The 26193-nt window shown below is 33.5% G+C and overlaps 5 protein-coding genes across 11 annotated transcripts in view; 2 read left to right on the top strand and 3 right to left on the bottom strand.

Annotated features, from left to right (window-relative positions):
- Positions 1-2374: 2374 nt before the first annotated feature.
- On the bottom strand, positions 2375-4920 carry LOC110815131 (alpha/beta-Hydrolases superfamily protein). The gene is made up of 2 exons (XM_022042787.2): positions 4574-4920; positions 2375-3650 (listed from the first exon to the last, which is right to left on the bottom strand). Exons 1-2 carry the CDS (start codon positions 4708-4710, stop codon positions 2618-2620), a joined length of 1170 nt encoding a protein of 389 aa, XP_021898479.1. The 5' UTR covers positions 4711-4920; the 3' UTR covers positions 2375-2617.
- A 300-nt stretch (positions 4921-5220) lies between these two features.
- LOC110815134 (myosin-G heavy chain-like protein) lies at positions 5221-9519 on the top strand. Of its 2 annotated transcripts, none has more exons than XM_088216624.1 (4): positions 5221-5542; positions 7895-7966; positions 8683-8901; positions 9181-9519. In XM_088216624.1, the coding sequence occupies exons 1-4, from the start codon at positions 5329-5331 to the stop codon at positions 9231-9233; spliced, it is 558 nt and encodes a 185-aa protein (XP_088072750.1). In that variant the 5' UTR covers positions 5221-5328; the 3' UTR covers positions 9234-9519. The 2 variants fall into 2 exon arrangements, with proteins under 2 accessions (XP_088072750.1, XP_021898483.1); XM_022042791.2 differs by having other exon boundaries at positions 8683-8955.
- An 857-nt stretch (positions 9520-10376) lies between these two features.
- LOC110815132 (Cytochrome b561/ferric reductase transmembrane protein family) lies at positions 10377-14387 on the bottom strand. 3 transcript variants are annotated; one of them, XM_088216622.1, is made up of 5 exons: positions 14253-14387; positions 11973-12039; positions 11701-11865; positions 10801-10949; positions 10377-10718 (listed from the first exon to the last, which is right to left on the bottom strand). In XM_088216622.1, exons 1-5 carry the CDS (start codon positions 14285-14287, stop codon positions 10436-10438), a joined length of 699 nt encoding a protein of 232 aa, XP_088072748.1. In that variant the 5' UTR covers positions 14288-14387; the 3' UTR covers positions 10377-10435. The 3 variants fall into 3 exon arrangements, with proteins under 3 accessions (XP_088072748.1, XP_021898480.1, XP_088072749.1); XM_022042788.2 differs by lacking the exon at positions 14253-14387 and having other exon boundaries at positions 11973-12259; XM_088216623.1 differs by lacking the exon at positions 14253-14387 and having other exon boundaries at positions 11701-11876; positions 11973-12107.
- On the bottom strand, positions 14086-23571 carry LOC110815133 (Chlorophyll A-B binding family protein). The gene is made up of 6 exons (XM_088216621.1): positions 23392-23571; positions 23109-23275; positions 22085-22231; positions 16275-16407; positions 15889-15981; positions 14086-14472 (listed from the first exon to the last, which is right to left on the bottom strand). Exons 1-6 carry the CDS (start codon positions 23524-23526, stop codon positions 14170-14172), a joined length of 978 nt encoding a protein of 325 aa, XP_088072747.1. The 5' UTR covers positions 23527-23571; the 3' UTR covers positions 14086-14169.
- A 1251-nt stretch (positions 23572-24822) lies between these two features.
- Positions 24823-26193, top strand: part of LOC110815057 (NOL1/NOP2/sun family protein) — a 26442-nt gene continuing 25071 nt past the window's right edge. For 3 of the 4 annotated variants that reach the window (XM_022042710.2, XM_022042708.2, XM_088216619.1), the window contains exons 1-3: positions 24839-24946; positions 25066-25193; positions 25684-25987. In XM_022042710.2, coding sequence (XP_021898402.1) covers positions 24881-24946; positions 25066-25193; positions 25684-25987 — 498 coding nt within the window. In that variant the 5' untranslated portion in view covers positions 24839-24880. Of the gene's footprint in view, positions 24947-25065; positions 25194-25683; positions 25988-26193 lie in introns of all 4 variants that reach the window. The other variant, XM_022042709.2, reaches the window with a different exon arrangement.

Below are 26193 nucleotides of genomic sequence, written 5' to 3'. Positions count from 1 at the left end.
ATTAATCAAACCCAAAGCTCAAAGTGCATTTAATTATAATTAATCTAAAACATTAAACACTTAATAGATACAATCTAAAATATCCAATATTTATTTAATTACTTAAAATTAAAAAATAAAACACTCAATTGAACAAAATTTAAAAGTGTATTTCTTTATTTTAGACAAATTAAATTTAAAACGAGATTAAAAATAATATAAATACGAGCAATTTATCTATTTTTATTGAGTTTTATCAACTTTTAATCACATACTAAATTGTTATAACTAAATTCATCTCTTAAGTACTATATAAACTGCATCTAGATACACATTTTTCGTAAAATATCTACGTAATTTTTTCTAATTGAAAGTTATATATCAAGATAAATGAGTCATATAATAGTTATTTTTAGATGTCCAAATAGTGAAATAATACCTAATATTGTTTAGTTACCAATTACCATATATTATATGAGATAATTACTAATAATAATTACTTACTATGAATCATATTAATTAATGCCTAGTGTTATCAAATTATTAGCCGTGATAGTATTTGATTATCATGTACTTTATAATATAGTATTTAATACTATTCAATTAGTAGATATCATATAAGATATATTTAATTATTAAATATTAATACTATTTTAACATCTTAATTTTATAATATCTTACAAAGTAATATTTAATACTAATTTATTCAAATACTATTTACCAATTTATAATTAAAATTTGGTGAATTTAATTATATACAATCTAAAACATCAAACATTTATTTAATTACTTAAAATTAAAAAATAAAACACTCAATTGAATAAAATTTAAAACTACGTTTGTTAAATAAATTTTTTTTGGGTCAATTTGAATTTAAAATGAGATTAAAAATAATAAAAACATAAAAATTATAAATGAAAACATATTTTAAAAAAATTAATAGATAAATAAATCTAAATTAAATGAGAATTAAGTAATATAGCCGTTAAGTGATTTGGACAAAGAGTATCGAAGACGTAACGGTCAAAAAGTCAAAAAGTCAAAAAGTCGTTCCTTACCGTTTGATGGCAATTGGAGTCCACCCATCGAACCGTCATCAAGTGTTTGTCCTCAACTTTGCTCAACGGAACTCCCGTTCCTAATTAATTAATTATCTTAATTTTTTTAATAACAACTGTAATTAAATTTAATTATAAATTATGTTAATATAAATTTATATTATTTTTCAATTTATTTTAAATATAATCTTAATTAAAAATTTAATGATGGATTTTTTAAAGTAAATTTGCAGTGGCTAAATAATGAGGTGTGAAAAGTTAATTTAATCACATTTTTAATTCATTAATTTTCTTAAACTAATGATGATTAGAAGAAGAATAATTAAAGAAATCTGGTTTCTAAAAAAATAATAATAAAAAAATTAAAGTCACAGGCCGGTGTGTTTTGTGCCAGCAACGTCCAATCTTTTTTGTTTTGGAGAAATCGAAGTGCATTGTATTCCGCTCTCGCTGTATATATATATATATATATATCAACAACCAGAATATCAATCTGTGCATTGTTGAAGCTCAGCACACATCTATTGTGTGTGTGTGTATATATATATAGAGAGAGAGAGAGATGGGAGAGAAGCGGTGGTGGTTGAGGAAGGTAGGGATGAGGCCATGGAAGATTCGTGGTTTGAAACGGAAGGGATTGGATTTTCAGATGAAGCTGGTAGACAATGTGATCTTCAGAGTACTGTACGTCGTTGAAGCCATCGTTCTTGTCTCAACTCTCTGCTTCTTCTTCCTTTGCTGTGGCTGCCACTTTTGATCTTTTCTTGTTCTCAAATTCTTACTTCTTGCTCTGATTCCTCTATTCTTTTTTCTCTGTTAACTTTCTAGGCTCTGTTAGGAACAAATGAAAATTTTCTCTGTAATTTACTTCGAAATTCATTTTTTCAGTTTAATCAACCGAATAAAATTCTACTTAAATCCATGGAAATTGTCTTGATTGTGTATACATATACGTATATGTATATATACACATATATATAACTTAGAAGATGTTGTAATCCTGAGTTCGTGATTATTTTTAAGTATATATGTGTGTATATATACATATATATATATATAACTTAGAAGATGTTGTATTACTGAGCTCGTGATTATTTTTGAATTTAATGAATAAGATTAGCAGAGGCCTTTTTCAGTTTCATTCCAAATGCAATTAGGATCAGATGATCTTGCCATTCCTAAAACCCGATGAGCTTATGGATTTGACAAACTAAGAAGCAAGGATAAATTATGAGACAAAGTAATAATAATTAAAGAATATATATATGTTTATATATATATATATATAAACTTCAATCATTAAAGCCATTGAATGTGTGAGGGCAACATTGACTGTGTATGAGAAGTTACCATTATCCATCATTAAAGCCATTGTATGATCCACATAGTTTCTTTTTTATATGAACATTTGCTGATTCACATTTGAAATCAAACAACTGAGAAAGCCTATCAATGGATACAGAATGCAGATTACCAAAAACCAGAAAGAAAAGACAGAAGGAATAAGAGACTAGTAGTAAATTGTTCAGGAAGCAAACAAAACTAGATCTCTGTCCATCTCTCTCATTCCCTCCTCTTCTCTACTGTGATTTTCCTTGATTTTGCTGCTGAGCTGGTGGGCTATACAAGGATTTCAGCTGCCTGCTAATCAGCTTACTATCATGCAGAGCCAGTTGAAGTTCTGAATTATCAGACCACCATTGCTCTAATCCATGAGCCTCCAGAAACTTCTGTTTCCCCTTTGACATCACAAACAGCTTCGCTGCAGCTTGCCGATTTGAATCACTTATGTTCTCTTTGTTGTCATCTTTCTCATTCTGTCTTCCATCAAGCTCAGAGTAATAACAACAGATGTAGTCACTGTTATTCACATATAGATGAGGAACCCACTTTCTCAAGGCTACAGAAGTTTTATCTCCATAGAAATTAGGGACCCAATTCCTGAATCCTACACTAGTCTTCTCTCCCACATCATTGGCATCGATATTTGCTTGACCTTCACTACTCGATGGAAGCATCGATTTAAATCTTTTCCAAACAAACCCGGCTTTTTCTCCGATATTTCTTAAGCTCATAGCCAGAGAAATAGATGGTGGGTTAAATAAATGAGCATCCACATATATCCCATCTTTAGCCAATGCTTTACCCACCTGGAGTGCAAATCCAGCACCCAACGAATGACCTGCTATACATACATTACTGCTTCCATGTCTTTCAGCAACTGATCTCAGTGCCTCTAATGCCACCTTAAATCTCACAGAACCCCTCAGGCTTTCCCAAGCAAGAAACCGCAGGTCATCTTCAATGTCCCTTCTGATTGTTGGGCCTTTCAGTACTGTTCCTCGAAGTGCTAGAACAGCCTTTGGTGCTCCACTGGGTCTAATGAGTACTAAATCAGCCAATGCAGCCGCTCTGTCCCATTCAAGAACTGCTCCAAATATGGATCCATCTCTTTCGTCGATAAGAGTTTGAGCTACCCTGTACTTGAAAGGTATCCACCATTTTGGAGCTAGAGCTGTTTCATCTGTTCTGTTTTCCTGTCTATCAAGCTCAAGCAAATAAACTGACTGAATGAAGCAGGCTATTACAGTTCTCTTGTAGTTTGCGTCCTTCCTACATATATATACATATAATAATCCGTGAAAATGGAGATTTATACTATTAAATTCTACCAAAGAACCCTACTTAAAACACAACAGATCCCACCCAAACAGTGTTTTATCAATGAAGCTTATAACTGACAGACATGGGGAAGAATGATTATGCATCTGGAGAAACACTTGTTTATTTTTGCAAAGAGATTGTATACAAACAGCAGAAACTTTTAATCAATAAATGAACCATGAGTCAAAGATATTTGGACCTCGACAATTTTCCTATTTGGAATCAAGAAATCAATCAAAATCTTTTTATTGATTTCTTGGCCCACATTTGGAAAGTTCTGCCAATTCAATTATTAGGGAAAATTTCAAAAATCCTGTAGTTATGACCCTAATTTCAGGAAAGTGCAAGTTCTGAAGACTTGATTCAGATCATAAGTTCAGGATAAGAGAAAGTTGCCCAAAATAGACAAGGTCGAATCTAGAATGTAGGAACTGAAAATTCCCTAATTTGATACAAAGATTAACACCTGATTTCTGTAATGGGTCTAGCAAAATTTCATATGACAAAGTATGACCCATCTCGTCTTCAACTACAGAAAGTCAAGTGGGATTTAGAAGATCCCCAGAAAGAGTTCATGAACCCTAATTCACTCATTTTTCAAAAATGTTTCTTCTGGGCATTCTTTTTCTGAATCTCTTGAATCTGCCTTTTCACCTAAAGGAGTTTAACCAGTGAAATTCAATAGCTAAACTTATTTCAAGAATCAAAAGAAACAGAAAAGTAAGAGTGGGAAGAGAAAAAAAACCATTGATTTGAAATAAAAACCAAATGGGTAGAAGCAAGCTAATTGAGTTGAAGTTGCCCTAACAAAATTCAAGAACCAATTGAGACCAGAACAGGAAGAAGAAAAAAAAATAAAAATGAGCACAGACCAACTTGAGTTGATAAGATCTCTCCAATTAGGAGAAGCGACATTTCGAGGTCCAGAAATGTGAAATGCATAGGGATGAGCTTCCTCTTTCACAACTTCTTCCTGCTCCTCCTCTCCCTCCGATCTGCTCGTCGCCATGGAAACTGAAAACACTACCTTCCTTCTCCCCTCTTCTTAATTTGTATTTCTGGGTTGAAACGGAGAGAAATGCAGAGGAACCTCTGTAGAAAGGTTTTTGCTTGGCTTGACTGTAGGGTTTTTGGTAGTGTGGAAAGTAGTACAGGAATCTGATACCAAGTTCCTGTTGAGATGGGACGCCAACTTGAAACGCCTGAATTTGTAAAACCCCAACGGTCATATTTCTTCATGTTGTATGTTTTGATGAAATTACCTTATTGACCTTCTGGTTTCAATGATTTGGATATCCCAGAATATTTATTAAAAAAAAAAAAAGAACTTTAATCATTCAAAAATAAAAATTGCTTTTTTAGCACTATCAAATGTGATTGGCGATGGTTATATTATATAGATTGATTCTTTTAGCTTCAGTGGGTGTGGCTGCAGAGAATTAGAGCAGCTTATTCATGGCCTCAAGAAATATGTGGAGGAGAGAACAGATATATATATATATATATACACACATATATACACAGACACATATATTCCCCAAAAAACATTTGTCCTCAAGTTGGACTGATTGGTGAAATTAATAACTGAACCCACACCCCAGAAAATGCAAGGTTTCGGAAACTCGTAATGGCGTTGAATTTCAGTGTAGCGTTTTTTCACCCAAAACATTCTTCTTTTTCTTCTTTTTCTTCTTCCTCTTCTACTCTGTTTTTTATTCCCAAATTTAAAGCACTCTGCCCTCCGTCATACTGTACATCTCCTTCTAGAACATTTGCTCAATCTGAGAAGAAGGAAGGGGGAGTTACGGAGGAGGACCCTCCTGATTCTTTGACGGCCGCCGGTATGTTTACACTTTTAATTTCTATTGTGTGTTTTTATATGAGTAGTTTTTGTTTTTGCATCTTCCCCAGTCCAAGCACACATTACCAGAAAGAAGCTAGTTCATTCGTTGTTTGTAGACATGCTAGACATTTGGCAGTTGAATATGTTTGAATCTGATCACGCTAGGAAACTAGGAGGATATGGATACCTATGCTTAGACTAGTTTTGATCTGCTAGACTATAATACAAATACCAAACAGGCAAAGTGTTTAACAAAATTTATTTACTTCCTTCTTTTATTTAATGGTGCACGACATCTTACATTGATATTTCAGGTTGTGAAGTTCCAAGAAGGAACAGCTTTCTGTTTTCATTTTAAATATTATGTATGTTTCTTAATGAAAGCGTGTGGACAATGTACAGATAAGTTGGAAAAATGACACCTAAAGTTGGATAGCAAAAACTAAGAACCACCTGTTCAATCGGCGAAGGTAGGAGAAGGGAAAATTTGGGGTGGGAAATGCTAATTTTAAATTGCTAGGAGAATATTGCTTGGAGACAAAGTTCAGGACTTTGCGGGTGAAGGAGTGGTCAGAAACATAAGCTTCTTTCATAGACTTGCTTCTCATCACAGGATATGCATTTTTGTAGAGAGGCTGGAAGCAGGGCAGGAGCTTTTAATATTGGCAATGGCTTGAAGGAAGCTGCGAAGGATTGGTTTGCTGGCATATATATGAGGTATTTGCTTCTATTAACCTGGGGGACAAGAAGTGGATTGAGAAACTGTTTTCAGAAGAAGAGATCCTTGCTGCCTTGATGAGCTTTAAGAGTGATGAAGCCCTTTACCTAATGGCTATTCTACAGCTTCTCTGCAGAGTTATTGAGAACTAGTAAAACATGATGTTCTTCTTCTGTTGGAGTCCTTTGGGAAGGGGACTTTTATTAATAGTTTGAAGTTAAATTTCTTTACCCTGATTTGGAGACTTCTGATGCCACCAATAATAATGATTTTTGTTGTATAAGCATTGTTGGATGCATTTACAAACTTATTACTATAGTTTTGTTAGGCAGGCTCAACTTGTTTATTCTTCCTTTAAACAGTCAGTGTTGCTAAAAGATTGAAGGCCATCCAACATCGGTTTTGATGGGTTGACTCAGATGATCAAAGAGACTCCCTTTGGTGGCTTGGGATGTAGTTAAACATCCTCATAAAATGGATGGACTTGGTATCAAGTCTTTGGTGAGTTTTAACATTTGAAAATTTATGACTGAACAGGACTGCTTGTGGCGGCAGGGAATTAGGTCAAAGTATAGGCTGGAGAAAAGGGGTTGAAAGACTAAAAGTCTAAGGGTTCATATGGCACTAGTCTTTGGAGGTGGATTGGTAAGACTGGAAGGATTTTAGGTTTATATATAGTTCAAGCTCAGCAGTGGATGAGAATTCGGTTTTGGATGATACTGGAATCTGAGGTTTACATTTAGTTGAAGATTTATATTTATTTCTCTTATTCATCATGCTACTCTGTCGGTTATAACCTTTGAGAATATTTCTTATTCTTTTGATAGAGTGCGAAATGTTCAGTTTTGGACCCTTTGTTTTCTGTTTAGAGGCAATCTGCTTCATTAGCAGAAGATTGAGGTACATCATAGATATCTTGATTGACTTGTAAACTCTGTCTTTGTATCCGTACTGTGCCACCTTGGTATTTATAATAAATCCTTCTTTTTCTCTCAAATAATAATAATAAAAATAAACACAAGATTGACTTCTTTGTTAGTTTTAAGTTAACAAAAGAAAGATAGCCCCAAGCTTTGATATAAAGAGAACAGTCAAGTAAAGCAAGGAGTTTAGCAATTGATAAAGCCTGCTACTTATTTCACATTTCGCATATAGACTTTTCAAAAGGTGGTAACATCTTTTTTTGATAGAAAAAGAAGTATTACTGAGAAAGGTGACACAAAATGAATATTAGTGCAGATAAGTTATCCAGCTGGGAAACGAAATACAATGAAACACAAAACACGGAAAACAAAACATTAGTTATAGAAACAGATAACTTGTCACAAGATCAAGGCACCCCAACTCGTATGTAGAATAGAAAAAGAGATCCCCAAGTACTTCCCATAAGCTTTAGCCCAAAGAGAGGCCAGGAAGGTCATCTTAAATAGGTGATATAACACCAATTAGTTCTCCAACTTCTATGTCACTATTTTTGCTGCTTGTTTCGAGATCCTCTCGTTAAGTTCATTACTACTACTTACTGATGCATAATAATTCATGTGATTTTTGGAATATGGTTGTTGATTGAAAAGGCAAGCTCTGACTATTGATTGATGAGGCACTTCTGATACTCTGTTTTTTTCCTTCAAGGTTCTTTGTCTTCTGCACGCACTCAGCTGGATCTCTTGGAGCAACTCACTTCCACTACCTCTGTGATTGATGGTAAGTAGTCTTATTTTTATTATTATTATTATTATTATTTTTATTTTGGAGATTGATTGTAAGTAAGCTATCACTTTCTTTACAGAATCGATGGTAAGTAATCTTCATTCTCACCTGAATGTTGTAGTGGATAGGACTTAGAGATATGAATTTATCTAGCATATCAGTACTTAAAAACTTGTGTATTTGAATTTTTTAATATCTTTATTGTTATCTTATTACACGTACGGCACATATATTCCTATGTAAACTTTCGAATGAAAAGAGGAAACTCCCCTTCTCTGAATCTGTTCATTAGTACCGTTTCTCAATCATATCCTCTTGGCCAATAATGGAAAAATAAAGGAAAGTGGTTAATATTATACTTTCTCGAATGAGATGATAGAATGTCTTAGTTTTCCTGGGGAAATCAGACAAAGGATTTGCTTGGAACAAACAAAAAAATTTTGTAAAGTTCATTTGTAAACCTGTACTTGGTTTAACTAGAAATTTGTGAAAATCGTCCTTAAAATGATAGAAACTAATTTGAATCATTAATTTTTACTATCTTCTAAAAGATTTGCATTTCACTTACGATTAAACTAAGAACAAATTGATATATGAATTCCATAAAATATCTGAGGTCATTCCGGACATAGACTAAAAGAGCGAAACACTATTGTGCATACCAGCCATGTTGCCGCATATTCATTCAAATTAAAATACTGGATGAACAGGTTATGAGAGCGATGGCAGCTCTCAGAGACTGACAATCCGTCAGCAGCTGGCACAGTTGGTCGGGGAGAGAGATGATGATTTCAGCATTCCATTGGGCAAAAACCTAAAGAAAGTGAGTGCCAAGTTCTTAACTGTTTCTCAGAAGAGAAACATCAGAAGACAATCATACATGGATGAAGTCTCTCAGAGGAATGACTCAGTTTTCTTTGCTACAATTGGTGCATTCGTAATCCTTCCACCTTTTGTAATATTAGGCATTGCCATACTAACAGGTTATGTGCAACTGTTTCCATGATATTCATATGCATATACATATACTTTTTATGAAATATACATACATAACAAAAAGAGAGTGTATATTCTGCTCAGTGTTGTCTACCATAGGTTGATAAAGCTGACAAGACATCCTTGAGGATTTTCCCTGCAGGAAGACATCACATTATATACATAACATGTAACACTCTCTCATATCTTTTTTCTTTTCCTTTGCCCTTCAGTTTTCACCTGCCTGAAAACAGAGTTCCAGTTTTCAACCGTACGAGGTGTATGATTTTTCTCCATGGACATTGAAATTTGCAAGAGGGTATTTGACTTAAGGTAAGGAGTGCCACTTTATCAAAGAAGGAATCAATTGTGGAATATATTCAATTATTTTTAATTCAATTTGAAGTAAATTAGGTTTTCAAAAAGATAATAGGAGCCATTTTGTGTTATTACTATGTCAAGCTTGTTTTACCCTTTTTCTCTCATTAATTTTTATGTCTAGGTCAGACCATACTGTTATTTCATGTTTAAAAAAAAAAGAAAAAAAAAGAACATTGTCCTGTGTTGCTAAATTATGGTGTGAATTGTTTGAAAAACTAGAGAAATTCTCAAGGTTTCTACGTGGAATAAACGGATGTTTATCTCGACTGTATTTAAACTCGATTAGGAAGTTAATTTCATAATTTGTATAATCTCATATCACAGTTAAAATAATGTAATTTTTTTTAATAATTAAATTCAAATTTTTGTTACTAGAGACAGCCTTTAACCCTATCTTGTTTCGAGAATTCTAGGTTTGACATTTTTGCATTCTCATGTCTATGAACTTCTAAGTGGGGTCATGAGTTGTTAGTCAAGACCATCATATGATTTTGTTCAATTATGTTAATTAGTTAACCATAATCTTTTTGTAACCACTACAAATCTTATTATTACTATTATTATATATATGTATGGATATAAAGAACTAGTCTTTAATCTTATCATTACAAAGCCATTTAGGATATGACTTAATCCTCATATTTCATCATATATATTTTAACCATGGATTTTCATTTAGCTTAATTGTTGAAATTATTAGATTATGATGTACAGCAAATAAAAACGTTATAGACGAAGCAAATTAATGCCCTTCCATATAATTTGCCTTACAAAGTATATTGAAAAAAAGAGTGAAATAACTTTTTTTTAAGAGAAAAAAGCATCACCGACGTTTCATGAATGAAGAGTATTCATACACGATGAAGTCTACTCGTTCTGGGTTTTTCGACGAGGAAGATTCTGAGGATGAGGACTATGTTGTGGAGGAGACATATGCCGAAACTTACATTATCTTATTACATAGAAATATTGGGAATTCCCGATTTCAGTCCGTAAAATTTTGTGGTAATCCTTGCAACTTAAAGAAGAAAATACAAGGGGAAGAAGATAGCGATTAAAGAATTCCATGTTAAGTATATATATGTTAAATTAAAAGTTAATAGAGATTTAACAAGGGTCGGTGCCAGATTCTTTGTGGTTGTGATTAGGTTGGAGATTGCCTGAAATCACTCCCTGAATTTGTATGTAGGGCCACTTGTCTTGAAAGAGGTAAAGAAAAGCAATAAAGGAAATTTGACAAGTGAAAAGTATACTCCAAAGCTTTATACTTGTTGATGTTTTTTCATGGTATGCTTCCAAACCAGTGTATGTATTGATTATTCCCAGCACTGTCATTGCACTTCCCATCAACCAGTGTGCCAAAAACCACCCACTTCTCCCTTTGCATCCCCTGTATATATATACACCAAAATCTTCTCAGATTAATTTTGATTCATTCACTCATCCATATATATATTAGTCTGGACTGTTACCTGCTTGGCCTTACAAAACCTAGTAGGACTTGCAACCATATGATGCCATAAAGGGCTACTCCTATTCTCTGGTGATGATTGTTGAAAGAGTTGTTGAAGTTTTTTATGGACATTACTGCTCCTGCTGTTACAAGAAGTGCAGCAACTATCTGTTCTCACAAAATTACAACTTTTCTTTTCAATATAATAACTTTTTACCCATGTAATACGACAGGAAAATATATATAGATATGGGTTCACTTGGATATATAGAATAACCTGTATATATCTTTAGTCTGGTTGAACTTTGATTGGACTAATCAAGACATGATGCATTAATTATGTTCATACATTCCCTTTTTAAAATGTGGACTAGCATTTGTAGTTAATTCTCTTTAGGCGTGATCATAAGCTTCTTCCGTGCTGCTCGAATATTCAGTTTGCGCGATATTTACTGTTCTTGGTTCAAGCCTATTACCAGTCATATTGAGATATAAGCAAGAATAGTTCCTTTTTGCAGGAATTTGTGTTGAAATGTTTTTTATACTTATTTAATCACAATATATAAGACTAAAAACTTGCACAATATTGACAAAGCCAATAGAGATGTGTATATACTCATTTTCTTTACTTGTGCCTCAAGTATTCATGATAGTCTTGTTAGATCAACTTGAAAGCACATAAATAAAAGTTTAGTTGATGTTAACTACTCCCAAAAGTCATGTATAAACAAACTGTAATTTACTTTTAACATCTTTTTTCACCATTGTTAAAGCCTCAGGTGTTTGGATGCTTCTTTCTGATTAAACAAATTAAAAATCATATAAACAGCATATATGTAGTTAAATGTTTTCTCTAGAAAAAAGGAAACCCAAAAAGAAAAAGAAACAGCTTGATGATAGGCAGAGAGGATGAACTTACCTGTGAAATGGTATGAACATAGAAAAGGATTTTTAGCCTTCTTCCTCCACATTCTCTGTTTGACATTCTGATTGCCAGGATTCCTACTGGCGTCAGGAAACCCATTGAAGCCCAGAGGAGGAATCCATGGAGTGTGACTTCAGATTGCAGTTTAGGACTCATTGTCTACAAATAATCTCAATAAAACAACAGTATATGACATAACTAAGAGTAAATAACAATGTTTATATACATATTATATATACATATATATAAGACAAAAATGGAATTACCCTGTCAACAACATCCTTGCTTCCGCTTGCATGTGTGGCCAAAGTTTTGGGTTCTTCTTGAGAGGAGCTAACAAATGGTATGACAAGAACAATTACAACAGTAATTATACATGTGAGGATAGAAACCAGTTTTGGTACAACTCCCATTCTTGCAGCCACCAGAGAGAAAAAATAGAAGAAGATTTGCTGCGGCTTGCTGGGGTTTAATTTTGAGATTTAGACCATCACATGCACATAATGGAATGTTGCCTCATAAATTTGTGACTCTCAGGATTACCAAAGAAACCCAATGTTTCAGAATTGTCTGGTTTTGATGAGGAAAGAACGAGTTTAACCCTTTGATGACAACCTTTTTAGTTTAAGATAAAGCTAATATATATATATATATGTATGTATGTAAATAAGTTGAGGATTGCATGGAGGGTAATGATGGCTTATGAAACTGGAGTATGAAAAGGAGTAATGGGGAATGGGAATAGATTGCAATTTCAACCTTGTGGGCTTGGCTTTTTTCCTTTTCTAATTTCCTTTTGTGTGGTGGGGTATGGTGGAATTTCAATGGAGGATTCAGAAAACTTTGAAAGAGCAAAGTGGGTTTTTGCCAGGTTTACTCTGCAAAACATTATCTCTTGCTACCCACTATGTCTGTTACTACACTTGAATATAACTGTTGCACCAACCACATCATATCATCTCCCATAAACATCTCAAAATTCCAAATCGTCAAAACACCAAAACCCTCCATTTTCACTTACTATATCTCTACATATGGAATATCTTAATCATTAATTTCACATTAACCCCATATGTATTTTGAGTACTTGTAAATAATATGGGTTACTTTCTGAGATATGAATGTGGTAGAACTAGTCTTTGAACATAAGATAGACATATTGTAGTGTCATTTAGATTCTCTTATAGTATATCTAAAGGAAATAAGTCACTTTGATTAAATCACATAAACTTTTGTTTTTTGTTTTTGTCTTGTTGAACTTTCTGGGTTACTTAATTTTGATTTGCATGCAAAATGGTATTTGTTGCCACCATAAAATTCCCAAAAACAAAAAGAAAAGAAAACATAACTACCCATTTTAAATTTGTGATGAATAATACTTCATTAAGTTTTTTTTTTTTTTTTTTTTCTTTTGTTTCCCTTCCAACCAAGAACTAGCATTAGGATCCATTTTGCAGTGAATCAGAAGTGCAGCCATTATTAAATAAGAGTGCTGGAAACTTCTCTTAATATATTACCTTTCTTTAATATATTGTGCTTCAAATACTAATACTCATGACATGTAGAGACTAAACCAATCAAAAATATTTTGGTGTTCATGTATGCACAAACACTACATCAGAGAGGGAGTGAAATTATAGAATGTATCTATATATGTGTATATAACGATACAAATCACAAATGTATCTACTTCCACCAGTGAGAAAGCTGCACGTGGTCCTTTAAATTCAAAAGAACAAATAGGGAAAAAAATCAGGGTGCTCATGATGAAAATTTGGAGTTTATAATTGTTGTCACCTCCTTGGAGGGTACTGATCATCAGTAGACTACAACATATTATACACCCACAAACTATATCCTCCAGCACTATAAATCTGTGGAGTATAAATTCTCAGTGCATGCACTAATTAAAGATCATGAGACGACTTATAATTAAGTTTGTTATTTATTTTTGTTCTTCATAAGAGATGTAATTTTCTCTTCTTTTTACATATACAGTTAATATCATAATATACCAGTGAATAATACTGAAATACTATTTATGTGGGAAGGAGAATTTTTAATTTTTAATAAGTGTATATTGTTTTTTGAAGATTATTTGTTCTATATAAGTAATTATATTTGCTCATTAAGTGCTGAGCCTTGTCAATCTCAGAACTTTAAGTATTATCAATTTTAGAACAGTCAACGTACCAAGCATGATTTAACCAGCTAACCAAGAAACAATTTTAACTCTAATTCTGGCTTTCTTGTGTTCCCACTGGTTTTGAAAATTTAGTATGAAATCAAGTACCATGTTTTTTCTAGCTATGAACCATCTCGTATATCAAAACTGTTAATGCAACATTACTTCTAATAATAACACCAGCACAAGATAAATTGACTCGAAAAGAAAAACAAACTGATAACTTGGATGTTGACTATAGATGTTGAGCAGTATATATACATTTTAAAAAGAATGCTTTACACAAGTTTGAATATTGCTAACAGATTATTGTGAAATGGGTCTGAGATATGATCAAGAAGGTTTTGTATTGGACCTTTACCTGTCAAAGCTGCTTGGACGTAGAAGCCTAGCCATGCAACCATAGCTAAACGCCCATTTTTTATCTCTTTTACTTTCAATTCCTCAAAAGCTGCTGGGTCTTTCGAGAGGTTCAAGGGATCAAAAAGAACTCCTCCAGGATAATTTATGTCACCTGGCAAATAAATTCCCAGAGGCTCCAAAGCCTCAATGCCACAGTATCTAGCGTACTCGGGTCCAACCTATTAAAAAAATCACCAAGAAGATTGTGAGCATGCTCAACTTAAAGATGCTCAAGTTAATTTATGTCAAATAATCTACAATTTTTTTCTCTGATATTCCTTTTAAAATTTTTCCATTAATAAGAGGTGTAACTTGCACGTAGATCACATGAATCTTTTTTTTTTTTTTTGAATAACACAAGAATCTTTTGCTTTTATTACTCTCACAATCTGGATGAAAGCACATTTCCATTTCAAGCTGGATTTGAATCCTTTCTAGCCATGTATTTAACTGAAAAATGCTAATCTAGCTAGGTCCATATTTATCTTTTTCATAATTCTCATAAATGGTAGTTATATTCTCATCTAAGCAAATAATTCTTATAGAAAAATATATTTGTAAAGTTGTTAATTATAAAGTTGCCATTTTTTACAGTGAAAGTAATTAGTATTAGTAGGAACCAAGCAGATGCAACCTATATGCAATTTACTTACAAGGCTATCAAAATATCAGTAAGACCTCCAATATCCTCACATACATAAGGAGGATGACCTTTAACCAAAAAGCCTAAGGTCTAAAATCATGTATCTTTAAATTCGTCGAAAACAGACTCTATGCCTTCAAATGATCTCATGTTTCTTTCCTTACAAATTATCCAAACGGCAATCAAAGGGATAAGGCTTAAGGTCCTATTGTAGCGTATATCCTCATGGATACCTCTCCAAGACCAAAGTTCCTCTTTCACGGCCCTGACTATCACCAAATTCACACCAAGTAGCCCACAAGCCATAGACCACAGCCAATAAGAGAAAGGACACCAAAAAGTACATGGTTGCAAGACTTTGCAACTTTATTACATAAATGTCAACCCATTTATCAAAATTTTTCTTCTTTTGATCAGGTTGTCTATTGTTAAAATGCATTTCATTTCCATTTTCCATGCAAAAAAAAAAGTCTTTCTATTACCAGGAATCTCCTGGTAGGAAGAACCAACATGGAGAAACAACTGTTTTAACCAACAGCTGCTGACCTATAACCAAAATTCTGATTGCAGAAAGCTTGTTAAAGAAATTGAATAGCATAGTAAAAGAAAAATATCATAGAATAACTAGTCAGAGAAATTGACAGTTATATGTATTATAGCTTTTTCAAGAACTATATTTATGGCTATTGCAATCAGAGACAATTAACACATAAACAAGCTGGTAAATATTTGTTTGACATTTTAAGGACTATGCTTATGGCTCTCACAATAAAGAATAAATAAATAACACATACAAGCTATTGATAAGTTGATATGGATAATTTTACTGAGTAAAGTCTCTTATACAGATAACAACAAATTCAATAGTTCAAAACAAATTATTTAAGCATGAAGCTAAATATGGAAAAGGGGAAGATACTAATAGTTATCAAAGGACAGAAAGATCTATTACCATTAAGAGAGCTTGGCAAATAGCAATGACAATCACTCCTTGGCTTCCAGCTAAGTGGAAACCAGGGATACCAAGGTAGTCCAGTGTTTCTCCCTGGTGAAAATTAGAGAGCAGGACAAAGAGAAGTCATTAACATTTATTTCGACACATAATTCTTGAATAATCAGGTAGTTAGACCTATCAGACATGTCGTAATCCTTTGTAAACCTAAGCACATGAATACAGAAAACAGAGACCTTCTCCATAACAATGATGACAAGCTAGTGATCAACTAGGCAAACCAAACTTCACTAAGAGGATCAATTAACTGTTAAAATAATTAAAAATATACAAGAAAACATACCACCTCTGATGGGCAGTTGGTGCATCGACAGAAAGATACAAACCTTAAGCTTTGAATAGCCAACACGCCACCAAACAGGTTCAGCAAAGTGAAAGGTTCCTAAGAGATCTAGTACTTCTGGAACTAGGGCACCAAGTGATGCAAGCATTGCCCAACGAGCATGTAATATTTCGAAGCTGGAAATAATAGAAGCAATCATTCAACTACAAGAACAAAGAATGAATTCGAAGATCATTTATTGCTAATCAAGTCAATATGGTCTCTGATTTACAAGGTTTCGAAATTAGAATATATTCAGAGGATTTATACATATGACTCCAGTTAAACATGACACACAAGAAACATATCCAACAAGCATCCACACATTGTGGATAATGACTAATTTATTTAAGTAGATGACTAATAATATAAGAATAAATTTGTCATTAATATAACCAGGGTCAGCAGTGCCATATATTAAAAGTTGAGAAATGTAATTTATATCACAACCAAATTATCAGAATTAATTCAGATAAATAGATGAATAATCATGAAGAAAATCAGGGAGAGAAAAATAGTGTGACAAGGAAAAATCCTCCAATTTTCTTCCCAAATTTCATGGGTACAAATGTGCCAAATATATAAGCTTTTGGCCAAAACAAAAACGGTTAAAAGATACTAACTAAAAAATTAGTGGAGAGAGCACTAAGCTGTCCTAACAATACCAACTGTCCTAACCACTTGAGAAAAGACTAAGCTGTCCCTAATATAAGTATATATATATATACATTCCTACATATGAACATTCTACACTCTCCCTCAATTTAGGTTACATAAATGTTAAACAACCTTAAATTGGATACAAAATTATTGAACTCCCTTTTTGGCAGTGCCTTGGTGAGTATGTTAGCTGTTTGTTGACTAGTTTGGATGTATAGGAGTGACACATCCGGACTTTCAATTTTTTATCTGATGAAGTGACAATCAATCTCAATATATTTAGTTCTGTTATGGTGCACAGAGTTCTTGACCATACTAATAGTTGATTGATTGTCACACCAAATTCTCAATGCAATAGGAACAGAAAATTTTAGTTCTAATAGAATCTTTTTAAGCCATACTCTCTCACATATTTCATGTGCAAGTGATCGTAATTAAGCTTCAGCGCTACTTTCTGATACAACAAATTAATTCTTACTACGCCAAGTGACTAAATTACCCCAAACATAAGAGCAGTAACCGGATGTGGATCTTCTATCTAGCACAAATCCAATCCAATCAGCATCAATATAGATCTCAATATCTCTAACCATATTCTTCTGAAAGAATAATCTTTATCCAGATGTCATCTTTAGATACCTCAAAATACGATAAACAGCACACATGTGTTCTTCAGTAGGTTGAGACATGAACTGAATCACAATACTAACAACATAGCAGATGTCAGGTCTTGTATGAGTCAAGTAGATAAGTTTGCCTACAAATCTTTGATACTTTTCTCTATCAACAGGTTTACTGTCATTTTTAGAACCAAATTTAGTGTTTGTTTCCATAGGAGTCTCAGCAGGTGTACAATCAAGCATACCTGTTTCATTAAGGAGATCTAAGATGTACTTTTGTTGAAATATAGAAATTCCTTTCTGGAATTTGGCAATTTCTATTCCAAGGAAATACTTAAGTAACTCAAGGTCTTTGATTTCAAATTCTCTACCTAGAAAGTCTTTTAGTTTCTGAATTTCTTCACTGTGATCACCTATAAGGATAATATCATCCACATAAACAATTAGTATAGCTCTTCTCCCTGTGATACAATGCTTGACAAACAGGGTATGATCGGATTGACATTGCTGATATCCCATATGTTTTACTACCCTGATGAATCTGTCAAATTAAGCCCTTGGAGGCTATTTGAGGCCATACAGTGCCTTCTTTAATTTGCATATCTTTTAACGATTTATTTTGAGTCCAGGTGAGACTTTCATGTATACTTCTTCCTCTAGGTCACCATTAAGGAAAATATTTTTCACATCAAGTTGATAAAAAGACCAATCAAGATTAGATGTTAAAGAGAATAATACTCGAATTGTGTTGATAGTTGATGTCATATGATTGGGTAAACCCTTTAGTAACAAGTCGAGCTTTGTAGCGGCTTACACTACCATCAAAATTGTACTTGGTGCTGAAGATCCACTTGCATCTAACAGGAGTCTTCCCTGAAAGTAGATTAGATAATTCTAATGTCCCATTTTTCTCAAGAGCTGAAATTTATTCTTGGATAGCAGCATTCCATTAAGGAATCTTGAGAGATTCATGAACTGTTCTTGGTTCAGGAGGGATGCTATCAAACTTGTTCACAAGTGCATGATACTTCGAAGACAGCTTGCCATAAGAGACATAATTCTGTATTGGATGCATAGTACAATAACGAACACCCTTTCATAATGCAATAGGTACACCAATATCATTAGTAGAGTCAGAAATCTTATTCCCTGTGTTATTCTGGGAGCTTGGTATAGGAGTTGAGTCATGACAAAGTATAGATGGTTCAGGTACTTTATCTTTACCTTGAGTTTTGTTATTCCTTATATAGACACGTAACTCACTAACTGCAGGTAATGTGTTATCAATCTCTGTGATGGTTCAGGTTCTTTGGTGGTTCAGGAACATGATCTTTTTCTAAAGTTGTCAATGGAGTCTGTAGAGTAGGGATATTCACATCCCCCAATTGATATTCTTGAGTTGCACATGTCTCCCTCTGAATATTTAGAGTGGGATAAAAGGGTTGATTCTTAAAAAATGTAACATTTATAGTGTTATAGAACCGACAGGTTACTGGACAAAAACATTTGTAACCTTTTTGAGAATTGGAATACTCGACAAAAACACATTTGAGGGCTCTAAAATCAAGTTTCCCTCTAAGGTGACTGGGAATGTGAATATAGGCAGAACAACCAAAAACTTTAAACAGAATTATGTGAAGGATGTGCGATGTTGGGAAGGCTTGAAGTAGTGAATCATAAGGTGTTTTAAACTTAAGGATACGGGAGGACATTCTGTTGATCAGATATGTGGTTATGAGAACAGCCTCTCCCCAAAGGTATTTAGGGACATTTGTGGTAAACATGAATGAGCAGGATACTTCAAAAATGTGCCTATTTTTCTTTCGACCACACCATTTTGTTGAGGGGTGTAGGGACAAAAACTTTGATGGACACTATCTTAGCAAGAAAAGAATTTGCCTAGGTTGAATGAAAATTATTCACATACATTATCTGTTTTCAATACTTGTATTTTTGTTTGAAATTGGGTTTGAATTATAGTGTTGAATTTTTGAAAGATTTCATCAATCTCAGATTTGTCTTTTATCATATAAACCCAGGTTATTCTAGTGTGATCATCAATAAAAGAGACAAACCATTTTGTACCAGTAATATTTTTTACCCGTACCAGTCCCCCAGATATCACTATAAATCAATGCAAAGGGTTTTAAGGGTTTATAAGCAATACTGGGATATGAATTGCGAGTATATTTAGAGAATTGACATATTTCACATTGAAATGAACTTGGATTTTTATTTTTGAATAAAGCAGAAAATAGTTATTTTAAGTACATACAGTTTGTATGACCTAATCTATAATATCATAACAAAATAGATTCTTCAATATTCGAACATCCTATAGATACTGAATTAACACATAATGCACTTAAAGTTTGTCTATTAGGAGGTGAGATTTTGACTGGTTGAAGATAAAGTTCTGAGTCCTTCTTAGCACTGTCAATTATCATCCCCGTGGCCAAATCCTGAAAAACACAAGAATCACTATCAAATTTAACAACACAGTTCAAGTCGTTACATGATTTGTTTACATATAGAAAATTGTAGTATAGATTAGAAACATAAAGAATGGACTACAATATCAAATTTAGTGATATAATGATTGAGTCAACTCCTGCAACTCTAGAACTTGTTCCATCAGCAATTCTGATGGATGAGATTTCCTTACGTTTACTGTACCGATGAAGGAGCGTACTGTCTTCGGTCATATAATCAGATGCTCCTGAATCAATAATCCACATTTGCTTTTTCATAAAGTAAGCAGATAAACTGAGTAAGCAATTACCTCTCTGAGCAACGGAAGCATTACCGAGAATACCCTTCTGAGAAAACATTTGCATGAGGGCCTCTAATTGGGTTGGACTGAAGGGAGAGCTTGTAGTACTGGCTGCATGGGATAATTCTTCTAAAATTACCATGTTGCCCTGAGTGTCATTTTTGTAATTTTTCTTATCTACTGGCTTGCCATGTAATTTCTAGCATTTATCCCTAATATGACCCGGCTTTTTGCAATAATCACACCAGGGTTTCCCTTTCTTTCCTCCAGTTTCAGAAGTACGCCCGACAAAAGCAAAAGCGTGCATCGTGATTTAGGGCACCATGCTAAGGTTCACTGAGCAGCGGTTTCCTCTGAGCAGCAAGGGCAAAAGTTACGTCCATCGGGTTCACACTAGAGTAAAAATCACCCAGTATGATCTTCTTTTTACTCTCTTCTCGACAAAATTCAGAGAAATCTTCTCTAAGATTCGGCAGCGGCTTTGTACTCAGAACGCGACCACGAACCTCGTCTCCCATCAAAAATTTGAAGACCCTTTTGCGTTCAGTGTGAGTTTTAAAAAGTTTCGAGTCTTTAGGACAATTCCACGGGTGTTCCTCGAAAACATCGAGTTGCTGCCAGTGTCGAGAGAGTGCATTGTAGTACTGTGTTATAATGAGCTCCCCCTGTCGCAGGTCGTGCAGCTGAGTCTCGATTTTGAATGTGGCAGAGGTATTGTTTCGGCTGGAGTAAAACTCGCGTGTGGCCACCCAGATGTCATGCGCAGTTTCATACAGTAAAAAATTTTCTCCAATCTCTGTCACCATTAAGTTGATTAATCAAGACATTACCAGATTGTTTTCGGCATTCCATGAACGAGCACTTGGATCATTTGCTGGGGGTTAAACAGCTTCTCCCGTAAGGTATTCATCCCTGCTCTTCCCTCGGATGAACATGAGAACGGATGAAGACCATTGGAGATAATTACTCCCATTCAGTCTGTGTCCAATGACAAATGAAGGTGTCTAATCAATGTGAGAATGGTTGATAGGTATTGGATTGAAGGAACCCGAGACATGATCAATGTGAGAGGAGTTTTGCTCATCCATGGCCATTTCGGCTTGAGTTGGATGATGAAAGATTTTGGATCAGAGTTGCCGCTTTGATACCATGAAGAAATCAAGGAGAGAGTTTGTGTGACAAGAAAAAATTCTCTAATTTTCTTTCCAAATTTCATGAGTACAAATGTGCCAAATATATAGGCCTTTGGTCAAGACAAAAACTATTAAAAGATGCTAACTAAAAAATTAGTGGATAGAACACCCAGCTGTCCTAACAATACCAACTCTCCTAACTACTTGAGAAAAGACTAAGTTGTCCCTAATGTAAATATACATATATTTATATATGTATATATATATATATATATATATATACATTTCTACATACGAACATTCTACAAATCACATAAGATTAAAACACTTGATGAGATAACCACAAGCAGCAGCTCCATACAGAAAAAGTTGATAAATTCCAATTTGCATCACATCAACACCATTAGATGACAAGATGATTCTGAACAGAATTTACATCACACCAAATTATCAGAATTAATTCAGATGAATAGATGAATAACCACATAAGATTACAAAGACTTGTTGAGATAACCACGAGAAGAAGCTCCATGTAGAAAAAGTTGAGAAATTTGAATTTGAATAACTTCAAAATTATTAGATGAGAAGATGATTCTGAACAGGTATAACTCTTTAGAAATGGACATACTTAAAATATTTCTGGAAAGCCACAGGATCCTTGCTCAGACCTGCAATATCAAAGCCGTAATCTCCTGGGAATTCGCCTGCAAGATATGCGGGATAGTCATATGGGATTGGCCCAAGCCAGCGGGGACGCTCTTCTCCATACCATAGGCTGAAATATCGGAGAAATTATCTTAAAATGAATAGACTTGTTAAAGGTTATAAGAAACAATAGAAATAGACATTTGGATCTCATGTGTTTAATCAACCTAAATTGGAACTAATACTCATATTTACCTTAAGTTGCAGCTCGGTTCCATCATAAGAGTCATAGCAGGTAGCTACCCTGAAAGAGTAGACTATTCCTAGAAACCATAAACTTTAATAGCCAAGATTTGTTTCAAAATGAATGCCTTCACCTATACAACGCCATTAGCTTCATCTTTCGTTCTAATTTTTCTAACACTCATAACACTCTAATTCTTCCTTTACACTCAACTTGCCATGTTTTGATTTCCTTTCAAGCACTCACTTGGTCGTCTCACGTTAGTACTTTCTTCAGAACTTAAATGAAGTACAAAACCAAAAATATCAACCTCCAAAGCAGCTCCCTAATTTTCTTTTGTGAAATTTATTTCTTTCCTGCAGATTGGGATGATATGATCATTCATTTGCATAAACCATGAAGTAAAAACTTTGTTAGGTCTCATACTGCGTGCTATATAACATTTTGAGTCCTAACCAGAGTTTAGATTTGCTTAAAGAAACAAAAAGCAGTTTCCACTGTTTAGAATTTGATTACCTCCGCCAAAGTCCTTAATTGCAAATTATAAAACGTAACATAAACACGGATTTATGTAAATATAACTCGTTGTTTCAATGTAATTGAAATCACAGTTTCTAATGAAGTATGATACAGAACACTGGCGCTCAATTACTTGACCAACGAGGTTCACAATTTCTGAAAAGTTAAGGTAAGCAATAATGAAAAAGCAGAGCAGAAAATTTTTCAAAACTAGCGAGGTTCAATTGTTTACAAGGATAATTACCTCTCGCTTCGAGCCTTCTCAGCTAAGGCCCTGAACTTGGAAGAATTTTCAACCGCCTCCGTTTTCTTCTCTTCCATTCTCCTCTGAAGCAACTCTCCAAGCTGGCTGTTAGCAATGGCCTTGACTGCCGTGAAAGGAATCGCCGAGAACACCAACACTCCTGCGAGCTTTAACCACGAGCAAAAACAGATGAACCAATTAAACAAGTGTTACAGAGAGTAAATGACACTTCAATACAAGCATAAACCACCAGAGTTTAGGAAAATTTGCAGAGACTAGTAACCTCTTGCCACGAAGCTTTGCAGATTGAACAAGACTTGGTGTTGCTGATGGAGATTCTACTAACAGGCTTCGCCTCCAATTTACTTGAGGAAGAGAAGAATGATGAGGAAATCGAAGAAAGCTGGATCAGAGCCATTACTCTCTCTCTGCAAGTTTGCGTGGATTTGAGTCGACCAGGAGAATAAAATGAGGAAGATTCACTAATCACCTTTTGATTAGATTGCATCCACGTGTACAATGTGGGGCCAGTCGATGGTCACGTTAATAATATTAAAATATAAAGGCTAGATTGATGAGTTAATATTATTAAACATATTTTTATATAATTATCAATAAATATTTAAAAGCTTGTAAATATTTCCTCTTTTTTTAATAATTTAATTATATTATTATATTAATTTTTATTAAATAAAAAATAATTTATTTATCAATTAAATAACAATAAATTATAATATAATAAAAATAATATTTAAATAAAGACAAATATCAAAATCTTCTATTATATTAATATTAATTCTTATTCATGAATAAAAGTTCTTGAGTTTTATATTTAGTTATAATAAAAACTATAACTCTTAATTAAGAAAACGATACACATAAAATATAATACAAATTATAATATAATATAAATAACAGATGATAAAATATAAATTATAATATAATATAAATAATTTTAAATAAATAAATACATACATAGGAGACCAAGAGTTTTTGACTCTATTGATATTAATACTTATTTACTAGTAAAAAATCTTGAGTTTTATATTTATTTATAAGATATATGGTAACATTTAATAAAAAAATACATATGATAAACAACTCGATTTGAATATACAATTTTTTTTTAAAAAAAAATAAATATATCAAATAATAATACAATTAAAATAAAATTTGAAATAAGACGCACACAAAAAATTAAAAACCTTTAACTTTATTAGTACTTGTGCCCATTTATGGACAAAAAGAATTGGATTACATATCTCGTTTTGATAAAATTTGTATATCTTAATAAAAAAATATATAAACAAAAAATAATTTAACTCGAATTCACAATTTTTTGTAAAAAAATATACTAAATAATAACATTAAATTTTGCAACGGTTGATATATTATTTATGTTATGTTTATTTATTTATATTTTGATAGTTTTTTATTCGTTATAATTATTTTATTTTTAAATAGCAACACGAAACGTGATAACTGTATTTAATTAATATAAAACATAATATTTTTTAAAAAATTTCACTTATCCGACCCACTTATGTTATTCATATCGATGTAAAATAATACAATACAATTAATATAAAATATAACAAATAATATTAAGATTGGACATCCGATAAAATTATAACGACTCGGTCCATAATTCGGACTAGGATTCCAAATAACAATATTTTAGTTTTAGTACCAAAAGTGTTCATGTAGCATTTGGTATCAAACGAAGGCCCAAATAATGTTAGGCTTAAAAGAAACCATTTCATGAGCTCCGTATGAAGAAAGCCAGGGCATTCCTCAAAACCCTCTTCAACCTCCGCAACACTACTTCTACTCCCTCGGTACTTCCTCCCTCCATAATCCCGCAAATGTCTTCTGTTACATAAATTTGATATTTGCCTGCGTACATGTATATATATATATAGCATTGATAGGATATTTTTGTCTGGAAATGCATTAGCAGGCGAAGATGGATTCGTCAGAGCGTTACTGCTACAACCCGGTGTTGCATTGGAATCCTCAGGTTGAAGACTACTTTGTCAAGGCATACGGCGCGGAGCATTTTACTCGCATCTCCAAGGCTCTTACGTGAGATCACGTCTCTGTCTCCTTCTCTACTTTGCGATCCATTTTTGAGTTCATCAATTTGAATTTGACTCTAATGAAGTTTGTGAGTCAGAGGTATCATGGACTTCTGCTTAAGTAGGAGCGGACTAATACCACTGTTTTGCTTAGTTAACTGGAATAGTTTCAAGGTCTAAGATTAAAAATACAGAGGAAAAGTGTTGAGCCTTCGACAATGTTAGAATGGATATACGAGTACTTGCCTTTCGACAATGTTTTGAATGGTTAGCTCGTTAAGTTTTGTGGTAGGATGGATATATATATATATATATATATATATATATATTAGAATGTATTCTTTCGAGGGGTATTGTAGGATGTTCTAGTATTCATATCGTTTCATCTGTCAACTGAATTCTCACCAAACTCTTTCTTGGTTTCTGAGAGCTACTTTAATTTATTTGCTGTTCTTGTTACTGATTACTCAGTCTCCTATATTTTGTGTTTAAATTAGGCGTCCATCATGCTACTCTTGCATACGCGTGAATACACTCAAAACAACAAGTGATGCTGTTAGTGAGAAGTTAGAGAAAATCTTACAAAACTCAGGGCCTGAAAATGCTGCAGATGGAACTAATTTAACCAAAATGGATACAGATGGTCTTATCTCTAAGTCTCAGATTCCAGGTTTAGACTATGTTCTATTTGTTAAGGGTTCAGGGCCGCATGTCATTAACCATGGTTGTGCGCCTGACAAGCCTCCGAAAGAGATTATTGTTAGCAGGAAATGTGCTGAAGCAGTTCTTAGAGGTGCTCAGGTAAGAAAATTTTACATCGGCGTTGCAATATGAATAAGAGATCACCTGTTAGATCACTTTTGAAGGTTTAGTACTTTCGAGTCTCTTAACAATGTGCTTTATTTTTTTAAAGAAAGTCTATTAATAATGTATTACATAAATAATGGTAGTTGCTCTTTTACATATGTGTATTTGCTGTTTGAAAAATTTGTGGCTTTTTTCTATAA

Source organism: Carica papaya, chromosome 3 (assembly GCF_054855325.1).
Source record: "Carica papaya isolate Zhongbai chromosome 3, ASM5485532v1, whole genome shotgun sequence".
Classification (NCBI taxonomy): domain Eukaryota; kingdom Viridiplantae; phylum Streptophyta; class Magnoliopsida; order Brassicales; family Caricaceae; genus Carica; species Carica papaya.
This window is presented reverse-complemented; position numbering and strand designations above follow the sequence as displayed.